Raw genomic sequence first — 12,717 nt, 5'->3', positions numbered from 1 at the left:
TGAATCTTCCAGGCTCAGGGTCCCTAGCCACCCAGTCTGTAGGTCTGCGTAGGACTCCACACTTAACCGACAGGAAGCCGGAAGAACGGACACCCACGGGACACAAACGAGGAAGTGCACCCTGGAAACCACCGTTTGGTTAACTTCTTGCAGTGAGCACAGGGGCTGGAGAGTAAGTGGATAAAGCCAGGGGTTGTGTGCTTACCGCCCAGGTAATGGTCAGCTCCCGGTTGCTCCCGCCGCCACCTCCCACGTCGGAAGGAGCCACATTCGGGGCTGAAATGAGAAAGCAAAGCAGCGATGAGACAGGGGCTGTGTGTTTGTGTTCCAGTGTGAGCGTTCCAACTGACCACAGACACCGTGAGCACCTGTCTCACCTGATCCACGCCGCTGCAGTAAAGATCGCGCCCCGAGCTGAGCCGGGGCACTGTGCCGCTGAACCCAGCAGGGACAGAAGGCATCCGCCCCCAACACCCGTGGCCTTTCCGTGTCCCCACCACTAGTTTGATCTCAAAAAAAATTACACAGACTTGGCTGGGAAAATATCTTACAGCGTGTATTCTTAAAATATTTATTAATTTTGTTAATATGTGTGTGTGTGGGAGAGAGAGAGAGAGGGAGGGAGAGAAACACCAGTGAATGAGGATCAATCTTCTGTCCGCTGGCTCACAGCCAAAACACCTGCCTGCAGTGGCTGGGGTTGGGTGAGGCGAAGGCTGGAGTGCAGAACTCAACCCAGGTCTCCCATGGGGGAGGCAGGGACCCTACCCCCTAGGCCATCGCTGCTGCCTCCCAGGGGTTACAAGGGCAGGCAACTGGAGTCAGGAACCAGCCCTGGGCATGAATGTCAGGCACTCTGACACGGAAAGCTAGCTTTCCAACAAGGGGTCAATTACTAGAGCCAATGCCTGCACCTACACTTTTACCCTTTTTATAAATACTTATTTACCTGAAAGGCACAGTGACAGATGCACAGAGAGAAAAAGAGAGAGGGAGGGAGGATGACAAGGAGGGGTGGGGGAGGAGGGGAGAGAGGGAGGGAGAGGGAGAGGGAGAGAGAGATTTTCCATTCACTGGTACACTCCCTAAATGGCTGCAAAGGCCAGGTATGGGCCAGGTTAAAAGCACAGAGCCTGGAATCGCATCCAGGTCTCTCAGGTGAATGCAGGGGCCCAAGCACTTGCGGCATCTTCTGCTGCTTTCCCAGGCCAATACAGGGAGCTGGATCGGACGTGGAGCTGCCAGAACTCAAACTGATGCCCATGTGGGATGCTGGTGTTGCAGGCGGCAGCTCAGCCTGCTGCACCACCATGCCTGCCCCTACTTTTACTTTTGAATCCTATGAACATCCAACATCTCCTTGTTCTATTATAGAAGGTTTATATTAGATTGTGTATTTTTTCATTCCACAATATTTAATTCAAAGTTAACCTACTCTTCAACAATTTCCCACTGAGCTCATGATTTTGAAAAAAACACAGAAATGCACAGAAATAAAAGAAACTATGTATCATAAAAAAAATTTATTTTATTTATTTGAAAGACAAAGTTACAGAAAGAGGTAGAGCCAAAGAGAAACATCTTCCATTTGCTGGTTCACTCCCCAGATGGCCACAATAGCCAGAACCATGCCAATCCAAAGCCAAGAGTCAGGAGTTCTTCTGGGTCTCCCAAGTGGCTCCAGGGGCCCAAGGACTTGGGCCATCTTCTACTGCTTTCCCAGGCCACAGCAGAGAGCTGGATTGGAAGTGGAGCAGTCAGGACTTGAACCAGCGCCCATATGGGATGCCGGCACTATAGGCTGGGGCTTTAACCCACTGTGTCACAGCACCGACCCCAGGCAACGATATCTCTTCATAGAGTATTTTTATATCTTATTGGGATTAATTACTGATCCCCCCCCCCCCCCCCCCCAGCCTTTAGCTGTGAATGTTCAGTTGTAGACTGAGCAGTTCAGGGACATTTTTCCACAGATGGAACTGACACTTCATCTGCACCGCCACACACAGGGCAGGGGGCTGCCCTGTGCATTCAGTCTTGGCCACAGAGACTTGTTTCATAGAAGCACAAGGAAGCTTGTTGACCTTCAGGCTCCAGGGAATTTAACAGAGAACACAACAGGCATTTTCTAGACGCTACATCGTCGCAAAGAATTTCAATTAATATGTTGGGAAAATACTGAATTTTAATCAGGGATAGTATTCATGATTTTACTGTGAAAGATTAAAAAGTGATGTGTTGTTACATTTCTTTTCCCATCATTGCAGTCTTTTTTTTTTTTTTTTCAGTCTAATAGTGGTTCCCTTAAGATACCTGGTAGGAATACACCTATATTTCAGTCACAGCTCCAAAAACATTTAAAAAGGAAAATCAAGCTGATGCCAAGACTATTCTTTCTTATGAAAAGGAACAAGGTCTGCCAGTTTTTCTTTTAGAATCTAATGCCTGCCGGTGCCGCAGCTCAATAGGCTAATCCTCTGCCTGTGGTGCTGGCACACTGGGTTCTAGTCCCGGTCAGGGTGCCGGATTCTGTCCCGGTTGCCCCTCTTCCAGGCCAGCTCTCTGCTGTGGCCAGGGAGTGCAGTGGAGGATGGCCCAGGTCCTTGGGCCCTGCACCCGCATGGGAGACCAGGAGAAGCACCTGGCTCCTGCCTTCGGATCAGCACGGTGCGCTGGCCGCAGCGCACCAGCCGCGGTGGCCATTGGAGGGTGAACCAACGGCAAAAGGAAGACCTTTCTCTCTGTCTCTCTCTCACTGTCCACTCTGCCTGTCGAAAAAAAAAAGAATCGAATGCCTAAGTAATTTGCATACAAATACCTCTTTGAGCTTTGCTGTCTCATTTAACCATGCATAAACTGGCTTGTGAAAAACCCTAAATAATGAAAAATACAAGATTAGATAAAGCTCCACCCTTGGTTCAAACTATGTTCATTACTCTAATTCTGGTTAAGTATTGCTTTAACTTGTGCAGTCATTGTTACAGACAAAATAACATCAGGAATATAATTTCTCACTTTAATCTGCATCAAAATTTCATTGCATTGAAAGCAATCTTTTTAGTAAGAAATTTAAGCTGCTTATATAAAGCTCCAGTTTAGAAAACCAAAGGCATTCAGATCTAACAACTGCTTTTCCATCTTTACGTAAGGATTCGCAAGCCCTGAAATATAAAGTTCTGAAGGCAATGAAATCAGTGAGCTGTGCAACAGTTGGCATTGACACGAGAGTAGTTCTCTGTATCTTGTCCGAGCTCCTGGTCTGATGCAGGAGCTCACTGCCAATGTTCCCACAGCACTGGCCACTGTAGGTAAGGGCGGGGGCAGAGACAGTGACTGGACAAGAGCAGCGTCTCAGAGGTCCTATCAGGCAGGACTTGTTGCCATTCGTGGCCTGGGTTTCAGACAGGAAACTTTAAAGTGGGTGGAGCAGAGTAAGCCTGTTCCTGGCTTCATGGAATCAGCTGGGGAAATTTTGGCTGGGCAGACAAGATGCTATATAAAGGGAAATAACCAAGATGCAAAATGAGTTCTTAGGAAGAACCCAAAACACGTATGGATTCTTCGACTAAGCAAAGTAAAAGAATTGATGCTTTCCAATTTACCTTCCCCAGTACATGGAAAGCCAAAGCATCTAATGCTGATCTTAACCTTGTTTTCAGATGAAACAAATTATACTGGGCAACAGCTTCTTGAAAATCACATTCTGTCAATCACACAGTTGCTTTGCTCCTCTGTCTCCTGTCACCGACTTCCACCTCCAAGAACCATCACATCCTTCTCTCCCCTTCTCCTTCTACACAGAATTTTCAGTGCCAACTACAGACTGTGCTGTGCAAAGCTCTAAAGACAGGCATGCGATGCCATCGGATTCCAGTCCTGCAGGGGATCTCTGCAGAGCTATAGGAATTAAATTCGCACAACCAGTTTTGACTGGAAGTACTAGGTATTCCTAATCCACAAGTTTTTTGAATGAATGATGATGGCTCAATAACTGATTCACCTAGAATTTGTATTTATGTATTCATTTCTATCTATTTGAAAGGCAGAATGAAAGAGAGAGAGAGCAAGCGAGCTTCCATCTACTGGTTCACCTCCACATGCCCCAGCAGCTGGCACTGGGCCAGGCTGACGTCAGGAGACAGGTGCTCCATCTGGGTCGCCCACCTAGGTGCTGGGACCTAATCATCTGAGCCATCACCACAAGCATTAGCAGGAAGCTGCAATCGGAAGCAGATCCAGACCCAAACCAGGTACTCTAGTATGAGATGTGTGTGACCCACGCAGTATCTTAACTGACCTGCCAAATGCCCACCTCCTATATTATTTAAATTATATAATTATATTAATATACCTCACCATATAGGACACTCAGATCACCACTTTAAAGTAAGGATATGAGGATACTTCAGAAAGTTTGTGGAAATGGGATTAAAAATAAGTTTAATTTGTTGCAAAAGCAACTGAAATCAATGCATATGAGTAGTATTCAATAAGTTCATGAAAAGTGTGTATTATGAAAAAGTATGCACAGATTTTAAAATGTTGTGCACTGAAATAAATTTATTTTCAATTCCATTTTCCATAAACTTTTTTTTTTGACAGGCAGAGTTAGACAGTGAGAGAGAAAGAGAGAGAGAGAGAGACAGAGACAGAGAGAAAGGTCTTCCTTTTTCCCTTGGTTCACCCCCCATGTGGCCGCTATGGCTGGCGCGCTGTGCCGATCCGAAGCCAGGAGCCAGGTGCTCCCTCCTGGTCTCCCATGCGGGTGCAGGGCCCAAGCACTTGGACCATCCTCCACTGTACTCCCGGGCCACAGCAGAGAGCTGGACTGGAAGAGGAACAACCGGGACAGAACCGGCGCCCCCACTGGGACTAGAACCTGGTGTGCCAGCGCCGCAGGTGGAGGATTAGCCTAGTGAGCCGCAGCGCCGGCCTTCCATAAACTTTTGGATGTGCCCTTAGAGAAGTGGCATTTTCCACATTTAATAGGAAAGGTAAATGAGGCTGAGAAGTTAACTGACTTGCCGAGGATAAAATGCTCACAAGTAGACAAGCTGTCAGCCCTAATTCAGGTCTCTTCATGGCTTAAACATCCATACTCCGCTTCTCATAAAAAAAAAAAAAAAGATGCATCTCTTTAACTATTAAAGTCAGCACTCACTTCAACATAGTACCTGACTAGCTACAAATTCTGTTTTTTTTTTAAAGATTTTTATTTATTTATTTGACAGGTAGAGTTACAGACAGAGAGACAGACAGAGAGAAAGGTCTTCCTTCCGTTGGGTCACTTCCCTAATGGCCGCTACAGCCAGTGCTGTGCCGATCCAAAGCCAGGAACCAGGTGCTTCCTCGTGGTCTCCCACGCGGGTGCAGGGCCCAAGCACTTGGGCCATCCTCCACTGCCTTCCCAGACCACAGCAGAGAGCTAGACTGGAAGAGGGGCAACCAGGACTAGAACCCCGGTGCCCATATGGGATGCTGGCACCGTAGGCAGAGGATTAACCTAGTGAGCCACTTTGCCAGCCCCCAAATTCTGTTCTTAGGTACCACTCCTCTCTTTTAGCAAACATGTTATGAGGGAAAGAGGGAAGGAGGCAGGGGGAGAGAGAGATGAAATTAAGGCTTTATCCAGAATATGAAAGTGTTGACTCTGGGTTTCTTATGTTTCCTCTTTTCCTCCTCAAATTGACTTGACCTGGCAAATAAACAGCGAAGCTATCAAGACAAACCCTACTAATTAAATTCTACTAACTCTCACTATATTAAATATATCAAATGTTACTTTCACAATGATTAAAAATTACATGAGCTTCTATTACACTTACAAAAAATGTAATTAGAATGCAAAATCAGGTGATCAATTATAAGGTAGACAGAGACCACATTCTAAGCACATTAAACTTTAAAATGAATATTAATACCATAACACATTTTATTGAGAAAATATTATGCACCACACTGCTAACTGCTTTGCTTTTTACTTTTCAATCATAAAATAATCCCAGAAGCTGAGGCTGGTGCTGTGGCATAGTGGGTAAAGCTGCCGCCTGCAGCGCCAGCATCCCAAATGGCGCCTGTTCAAGTCCTGGCTGCTCAACTTCCGATCCAGCTCTCTGCTATGGCCTGGGAAAGCAGTGGAAGATGGCCCAGGTCCTTGGGCCCCGGCACCCACGTGGGAGACCCAGCAGAAGCTCCTGGCTCCTGGCTTCGGATTGGCACAATTCCAGTCATTGAGGCCATCTGGGGAGTGAACCAATGAATAGAAGACCTCTCTCTCTCTCTCTCTCTCTCTCTCTGCCTCTCTGTAACTCTGCCTTTCATATAAACTGAATACATCTGAAAAAAAATAATCCCACAAGATAAATAATTCCTACTTAGAGCTGAGATAGGCGAGCATCTAGGAGGTTAGGTCACGTGCCTCAAATCACAGGGCTTTCAGTGGCGGCAGGACTGCACCCAGGATCAGCACCCCGGTACCCGACCCTACATACTGTCTGCAGAAACAGGCGCAGGAACAACGCTTTGCAAATTAGAAAGACTGCACTGAGGCCAGCCCTGCCTCACACGAGCTTCAGCATGAGCCTGGCTTCCTTATATGTATAATTAGGAACGATAACAGGAATTTCATAAAGCCATTGTGGGAATTACGTGAGAGAATGCAAGGAGAGAGGCAAGCACTGATAACATACATTGTGTGTGCAGCCTGTGACCACCCACAGCAGGGGTGCACCTGTGACCATACACAGCAGGTGTGCGCCTGTGACCACCCACAGCAGGGGTGCACCTGTGACCACACACAATAGGTGTGCACCTGTGACCACCCACAGCAGGTGTGCATCTGTGACCACACACAGCAGGTGTGCACCTGTGACCACACACAGTGGGTGTACACTTGTGACCACACACAGCAGGTGTGCATCTGTGACCACGCACAGCAGGTATGTACCTGTGTCCACACACAGTGGGTGTGCACCTGTGACCACACAGCGGGTGTGTACCTGTGACCACCCACAGCAGGTGTGCACATGTGACCATGCACAGTGGGTGTGCAGTCTATGGCCACCCACAGCGGGTGTGCACCTGTGACCACCTAAAGCTGGTGTGCACCTGTGACCACGCACACTGGGTGTGCACCTGTGTCCATGCACAGCGGGAGTGCAGCTGTCACCACCCAGTGGGTGTGCAGCCTGTGACCACCCAAAGCTGGTGTGCAAGTGTAACACCACACAGTGTGTAGCCTGTGGAAGACACGAAGGTTGATTAGTCAAAGACCACAAAGTATCACCTGACGATAGAGGAACAGCTATGTTAGAAGACACAGGACTTATTTTCTTCACAGTGGAAAACAAAGGCCCATCTCAATATGTCACTCCTTGGCTGCACCTGACACTTCCTGTTTCACAAGTGTGTGTACGTGTCAGGGGGGACTTTGATGGCTGTTAATATCACAGAGTAATTAATTCTATGACAAAATACATTCGGAGCAAACATAATACAAAAGGTGACGCCTAAAGCATGTGGTGCCAAGAAGGTGGTTGAGAGTAGCGTTCTTGTCACAATTCTAGATGTGTTATCACTCTGAACAACCTTTTCTCAGCATTTAATTTTTATTTAATTTATTGAAAGGTAGAGAGAAGAGTTTAAGGGAGAAGGACAGTGAGACAGGTGCACAGAGATCTCCCATCCACTCATTCCTTCCCCAAATGTCTGCAGTGGCCGTAGGTGGATCAGGCTGAAGCCAGGAGCCCCGGACTCAGTTCAGCCCTCACATGTGGGAGGAGGGACACAAGGACTTGAACCGTCTCTGCTGCCTTCCAGGTGCGCATGAGCAGCAAAGAGGAAGGAGGACAGAGCCAGGACGGGAACCAGGCTCTCTGTAAGGATGTGGGTAACCTGAGTAACCACGCCGCAGGTGCCGGCCTGCCCGGCACATAAGGCTAAGGCACTGAGGCTGAACATCCTTCAGATAAACACAAACCACCAGTAAAGAGCACAGCCCTAAACGCGCAGTGATGCAGAGATGGGAGTGTGAAAGAACTGGGCTGACTTTCTCACGAGAAACGGCTTTGTTTCTTGTGGTTTTTAAAAATAAATGTAATTTCGTCAACTTTGGGACTCTTAAAAAACCCAGAGACAGACACTATGGTAATCCTGCCCGGATGATGTGTCTACGCAACACACAGCAGTCGCCCTCTGATATAAATAACGAAGACCTATTTGTAAGAGAACTCCTGAGACGCAGGGAAGTCCACATCTATCACCCATGCCAGTGCAGGCATCCTTCCTCCCGTGAGCGGTTTTACTTCAAACAGCAGTGTTAGGATAAAAAAAACTTAGCCACGAGACCACGGGAAGTCAACCATGCTCAAGGGGATTAAAGAAAGGTCTGTATTTGAGACAAGTTGCTACAACGTTTTCACGCAAGTTTTCTTAGGCCAATTTAATCAGCTGGTATTTTCTGTAATTTTATTTTGAAAATGAATGCTTGCTAAATCAAATCAAATGCAGGATCTCTCAGTGTGAAATTATGTGGTCCAAACCACCAGTGGGCTCATGCTCTGTCTCCTTCCTCCCTCCCTCCCCCTCCTCTCTTTTTCCAGGAAAGGGCAACACGTTCAGTCCATCCCACTGAAGCCTCTACCACAAACATGGGTGGCTGTAAGGGATAATAACAACAACCAACACCAGGATCGTGGCCATGTGCTGTCTGTGCCCTGTGAGCCCTCCGCTCAGAACGGCACAATTCTAGGTTTGTCCTAATCTCTCCTAATGCTATTACTCTGAAGAGGAGTACAAAAGACACATGTTCAAGTTGTGGGTAGAAAACTGAAACGGAAAACAATACATATTTAGGTCATATCACTTTCTTTGTTTTTAACTTTTTTTTTATTTGACAGATAGACAGTGAGAGAGAGAGACAGAGAGAAAGGTCTTCCTTCTGTTGGTTCATCCCCCAAATGGCCGCTACGGCCTGAGCTACACCGATCCAAAGCCAGGAGCCAGGTGCTTCTCCTGGTCTCCCATGGGGTGCAGGGCCCAAGCACTTGGGCCATCCTCCACTGCACTCCCGGGCCACAGCAGAGAGCTGGACTGGAAGAGGAGCCACCGGGACTAGAACCCAGTGCCCATATGGGATGCTGGCGCCGCAGGCAGAGGATTAACCAAGTGAGCCCTGGCGCCGGCCCCAAGGTCATATCAGTTTCATGGCCAAGGATGAGATCTAAGCTTCTATCAGAACTCTCAGGTTCACCTGGATGGATGTCTGCAACGCTGCCTTCAGGAGAAAGCTCAAGGTGTGAGAAGAGCCTGCGTGTGAATTCTGCATCCCGCAAGCGGACCTACACTAACGGACACAAAGAGCTGAGTGTCTCTGTGTCTACCGTGCCCTAGCGAGCAGGAGGGCGGTGCTGCCGACACCACCACCCTATGAGGATTAAAGGAAATGAAGGTGACAATGCCCGGCACAGACCATGTGGGCTAGTGCAGTTTTCTCCCTTGAGTTCAGAATCATCGTTTTTAGCTGATTAATCCATGAAACTTTGAGACAGCTTACCGACGCAGGTTGCATGAATTACCCAGCTTTAAAAACCTAGAGGCACTGGAACTCACAACTGGATGGAGAAGCGAGGGCAAGGAAATAAGGCAGACAGAACAAGGGGGGAGGCACAGGCAGAGGCCACAGCCACATTCCTGGCACACTGCCACTGCTTTAAAACCTCCTCCCCGACATGAGGCACCGACTTTGGCCAGGCATCATCAGAACAAACTCAGAACTCCTACAAGAACACTTTTTTTTTGACAGGCAGAGTGGAGAGAGAGAGAGAGAGAGACAGAGAGACAGAGAGACAGAGAGAAAGGTCTTCCTTTGCCGTTGGTTCACCCCTAAAATGGCTGCTACAGCCGGCGCTGCACCAATCCGAAGCCAGGAGCCAGGTGCTTCCTCCTGGTCTCCCATGGGGTGCAGGGCCCAAGCACTTGGGCCATCCTCCACTGCCTTCCCGGGCCATAGCAGAGAGCTGGACTGGAAGAGGAGCAACTGGGACAGAATCCGGCGCCCCAACCGGGACTAGAACCCAGGGTGCTGGGACCACAGGCGGAGGATTAGCCTAGTGAGCCGCGGCACCAGCCAGAACATTTCTTTTTGATAGGGCATAATCCAAGAAGGGCTCTCATGAGAATCAGAGCTGTGTGGAGGAAACGGGCCAAGAGTGCTGTGACCCTGCACTAAAGCCTATTTGACAGCAGTTGGTCTTCCAAGTCTGAGCTGCTGGGGCAGGCACAGCTGGGCCAGGACAGAGGGCACCTTTAGTGGGACAGCTACGAGGGAAACATCCCAGTGATGTCTCAGAGATGCCAGGACTCCCCCGAGGCACGGCCCTAAGAGAGCCCAGTGGCAGGCTCTCTGCTCCCTGGCCAGCCCTTTGTCCCCGCAGCTGCTCACTGACAGGTGCCTCACATGCACACAGTCCTGAACCTTCTCCTGCTGGGTACCTGCTGAATGCAGTCTGCCTGTGTGAGACTCAGGCTCCCCACTGGCTTTGCACTCTGAATAACAACTGCATTGAGATGATCTCCAGTGGTTTCCACCCACTCCTTCCCCTACATTAACAACAAACAAACAAAATTCTTACTCTTTGTATTTCCATGTTTGATTGCTGACTGTCTCCAGGACACAGAATAGATACATTTATGATATGCACGTGCACGTTTTTTAGAAGAACTGCTTACCCCCTACAATAATTTCCCCACCCCCAGCTTAAAATGCCCTAGCATTCACCACCCTGTGAAAACATAAAGTGTTTCCCGTACATACCGGCACCATCTGTTTTAATTTTGTTTGACGGTATACTGGGCTCTCCCAGGCCTAAGGTATTGGTTGCCACCACTCGAAACTCGTACTCCATCCAAGGGATTAAATCCACTGCTTTTGCTGCTTCCATGTTTCCTTCAATAATTGGGGGATCTAGGGAAAAAAATTAAACAAAAAAATATGGGTTGATGAACTTATTGTTCACATTTTATTTACTTATTTATTTAAATGACAGAGGCAGAGAGAGAGAGACAGACACACATACACACACACAGAGACAAAAGAGCTCTTCTACCCACTGGTTCATTCCCCAAATGCCTACGACAGGTGAGGCAGAGCCAGGACGAAGCAAAGAACCAGGAACTCAATCAGGGTCTCCTGAGTGGGTGGCAGGGACCTCCCACTGAGCCATCACTGCTACCTCTCAAGAGGAACCTCAGCAGGAAGCTAGAACTGGGAGCAGCTCTGGGCTGAAACCCGGGCGCTCTGATGTGGCAGGTGTCCCAAGGGGGTATCTTAATTGCTGCTCAAACATCTGCCATGAATAACTTGGCCAACTCCCCATTTTTGTTTCACTGTTTCGGAGAGAACGGCGGGTATTATACGCAGTTGAAGAAAAACAACGACAAGGAGTGACAGATGCTGAGTTCAGGCAGGGAGGCCACTGCTGAGAACACGCTCAACCGAAGATGCCCATTTCCATCACCCATGTGGTAAGTCTCGGGTCAGGGAACTGAAATCCTGCACTTCTAACGAGCTCCTGGGTCACGCCTTTGCTGCTACTCCATAGGCTACACCTTGAGTCGTGAGAACTCCAGGAAGACTCCAGAAGGACTTCTGGAAGCAAGGGTGCAACTGGGGCAAAAGTCTTAGGGACGGTCACTGCTGCAGTCCAGGACCAGAAAACGAGGTCCTACCGAGATGGTAGAAGACGATGCTCACGCCTATTTGTAGTTGGTGCAGTAGATTTATACTCTTCCCTGGGAGCAGCGGTAACAAACGTTAAAATAATTCCATACTCCTCAGAACTCATGCTAGTGGATACTAACATGAGGTTATAAATTATCAGTAGGATATGACTCTAGCTTATTTATTTCATCAAGATATGATAAAATATACAATCAAGCAAAGTCTGTGTTGTAAGCTCTCTTTAAATATTTCCATGTGATAAATAACCACCTACACAGACACGTGCATTAAATACCTGCACACCATTTATCCGGAGAATTTGTTCCTTTAGGCCTATGACTCATCACCTCCTTATTTAGGGAATTCGAGTCTGGCAATGCAGACCATGAAGCTTATGTCTTCCTAAGCTACTCATCCATTACCATAACAAACACGAATCATTCTAGGATCCAGGTTCTAATTTTGTACAAATTTTCTTGTGGCTGAGCCCACCCCGTGCTGCACCTGCCGTGATGTTAGCTCTGCTGGACACTGATTCTGCCATCCGTTCTCTCCGTTATGGGTTTGTTGGCTTCTGATGGGAAGTTCGGCACTACCATCCCCTCTGCTTTGCTTCTACCTCTTGATTTCCTGCTATCCCACCACCCTCACATTCATCCAGAACCCTCCAGCTCCTACACATGGGGCCTGGCTGGTAGGTAACTGGGACAGGGAGAGAGACGTTCTGGTTGGTGAAGGGCTCCGCTTGGACCAAAGGAGAAACAGTGATGGCTGGTACAAGTCTGAGAAGCCCTCTGAGGAGGGCCCCTCTTCTCCCTGGACACTTTACAATCACCTGAAGCCCCTACAGAGAAGAGTCTGCAGAGGGTTAAATGGTGTCTGGCACCCGAGGACACAGCAGGTCTGAATTGCCACTACCTGTGACTGCCGCCTCATCTGGAGAAAGGTCTTGGCTGGCCTACTGAAGTTAGGTTTAAGGCTATCATTAAGTTAAGGAT

The 12,717-nt window shown here is 48.3% G+C and overlaps 1 protein-coding gene across 1 annotated transcript in view; it reads right to left on the bottom strand.

Moving 5' to 3' along the window:
* CNTN1 (contactin 1) overlaps positions 1 to 12,717 on the bottom strand; it is a 137,337-nt gene that overhangs the window by 51,482 nt on the left and 73,138 nt on the right. The window contains exons 15-16 of the mRNA XM_062195237.1: positions 10,814 to 10,963; positions 206 to 276 (exon numbers count right to left, since the gene is read on the bottom strand). Of these exons, the coding sequence (XP_062051221.1) occupies positions 206 to 276; positions 10,814 to 10,963 (221 nt within the window). The remainder of the gene's footprint in view (positions 1 to 205; positions 277 to 10,813; positions 10,964 to 12,717) is intronic.

The sequence above is a fragment of the Lepus europaeus genome, chromosome 6 (assembly GCF_033115175.1).
Source record: "Lepus europaeus isolate LE1 chromosome 6, mLepTim1.pri, whole genome shotgun sequence".
In the NCBI taxonomy this organism is placed as follows: Eukaryota; Metazoa; Chordata; class Mammalia; order Lagomorpha; family Leporidae; genus Lepus; species Lepus europaeus.
This window is presented reverse-complemented; position numbering and strand designations above follow the sequence as displayed.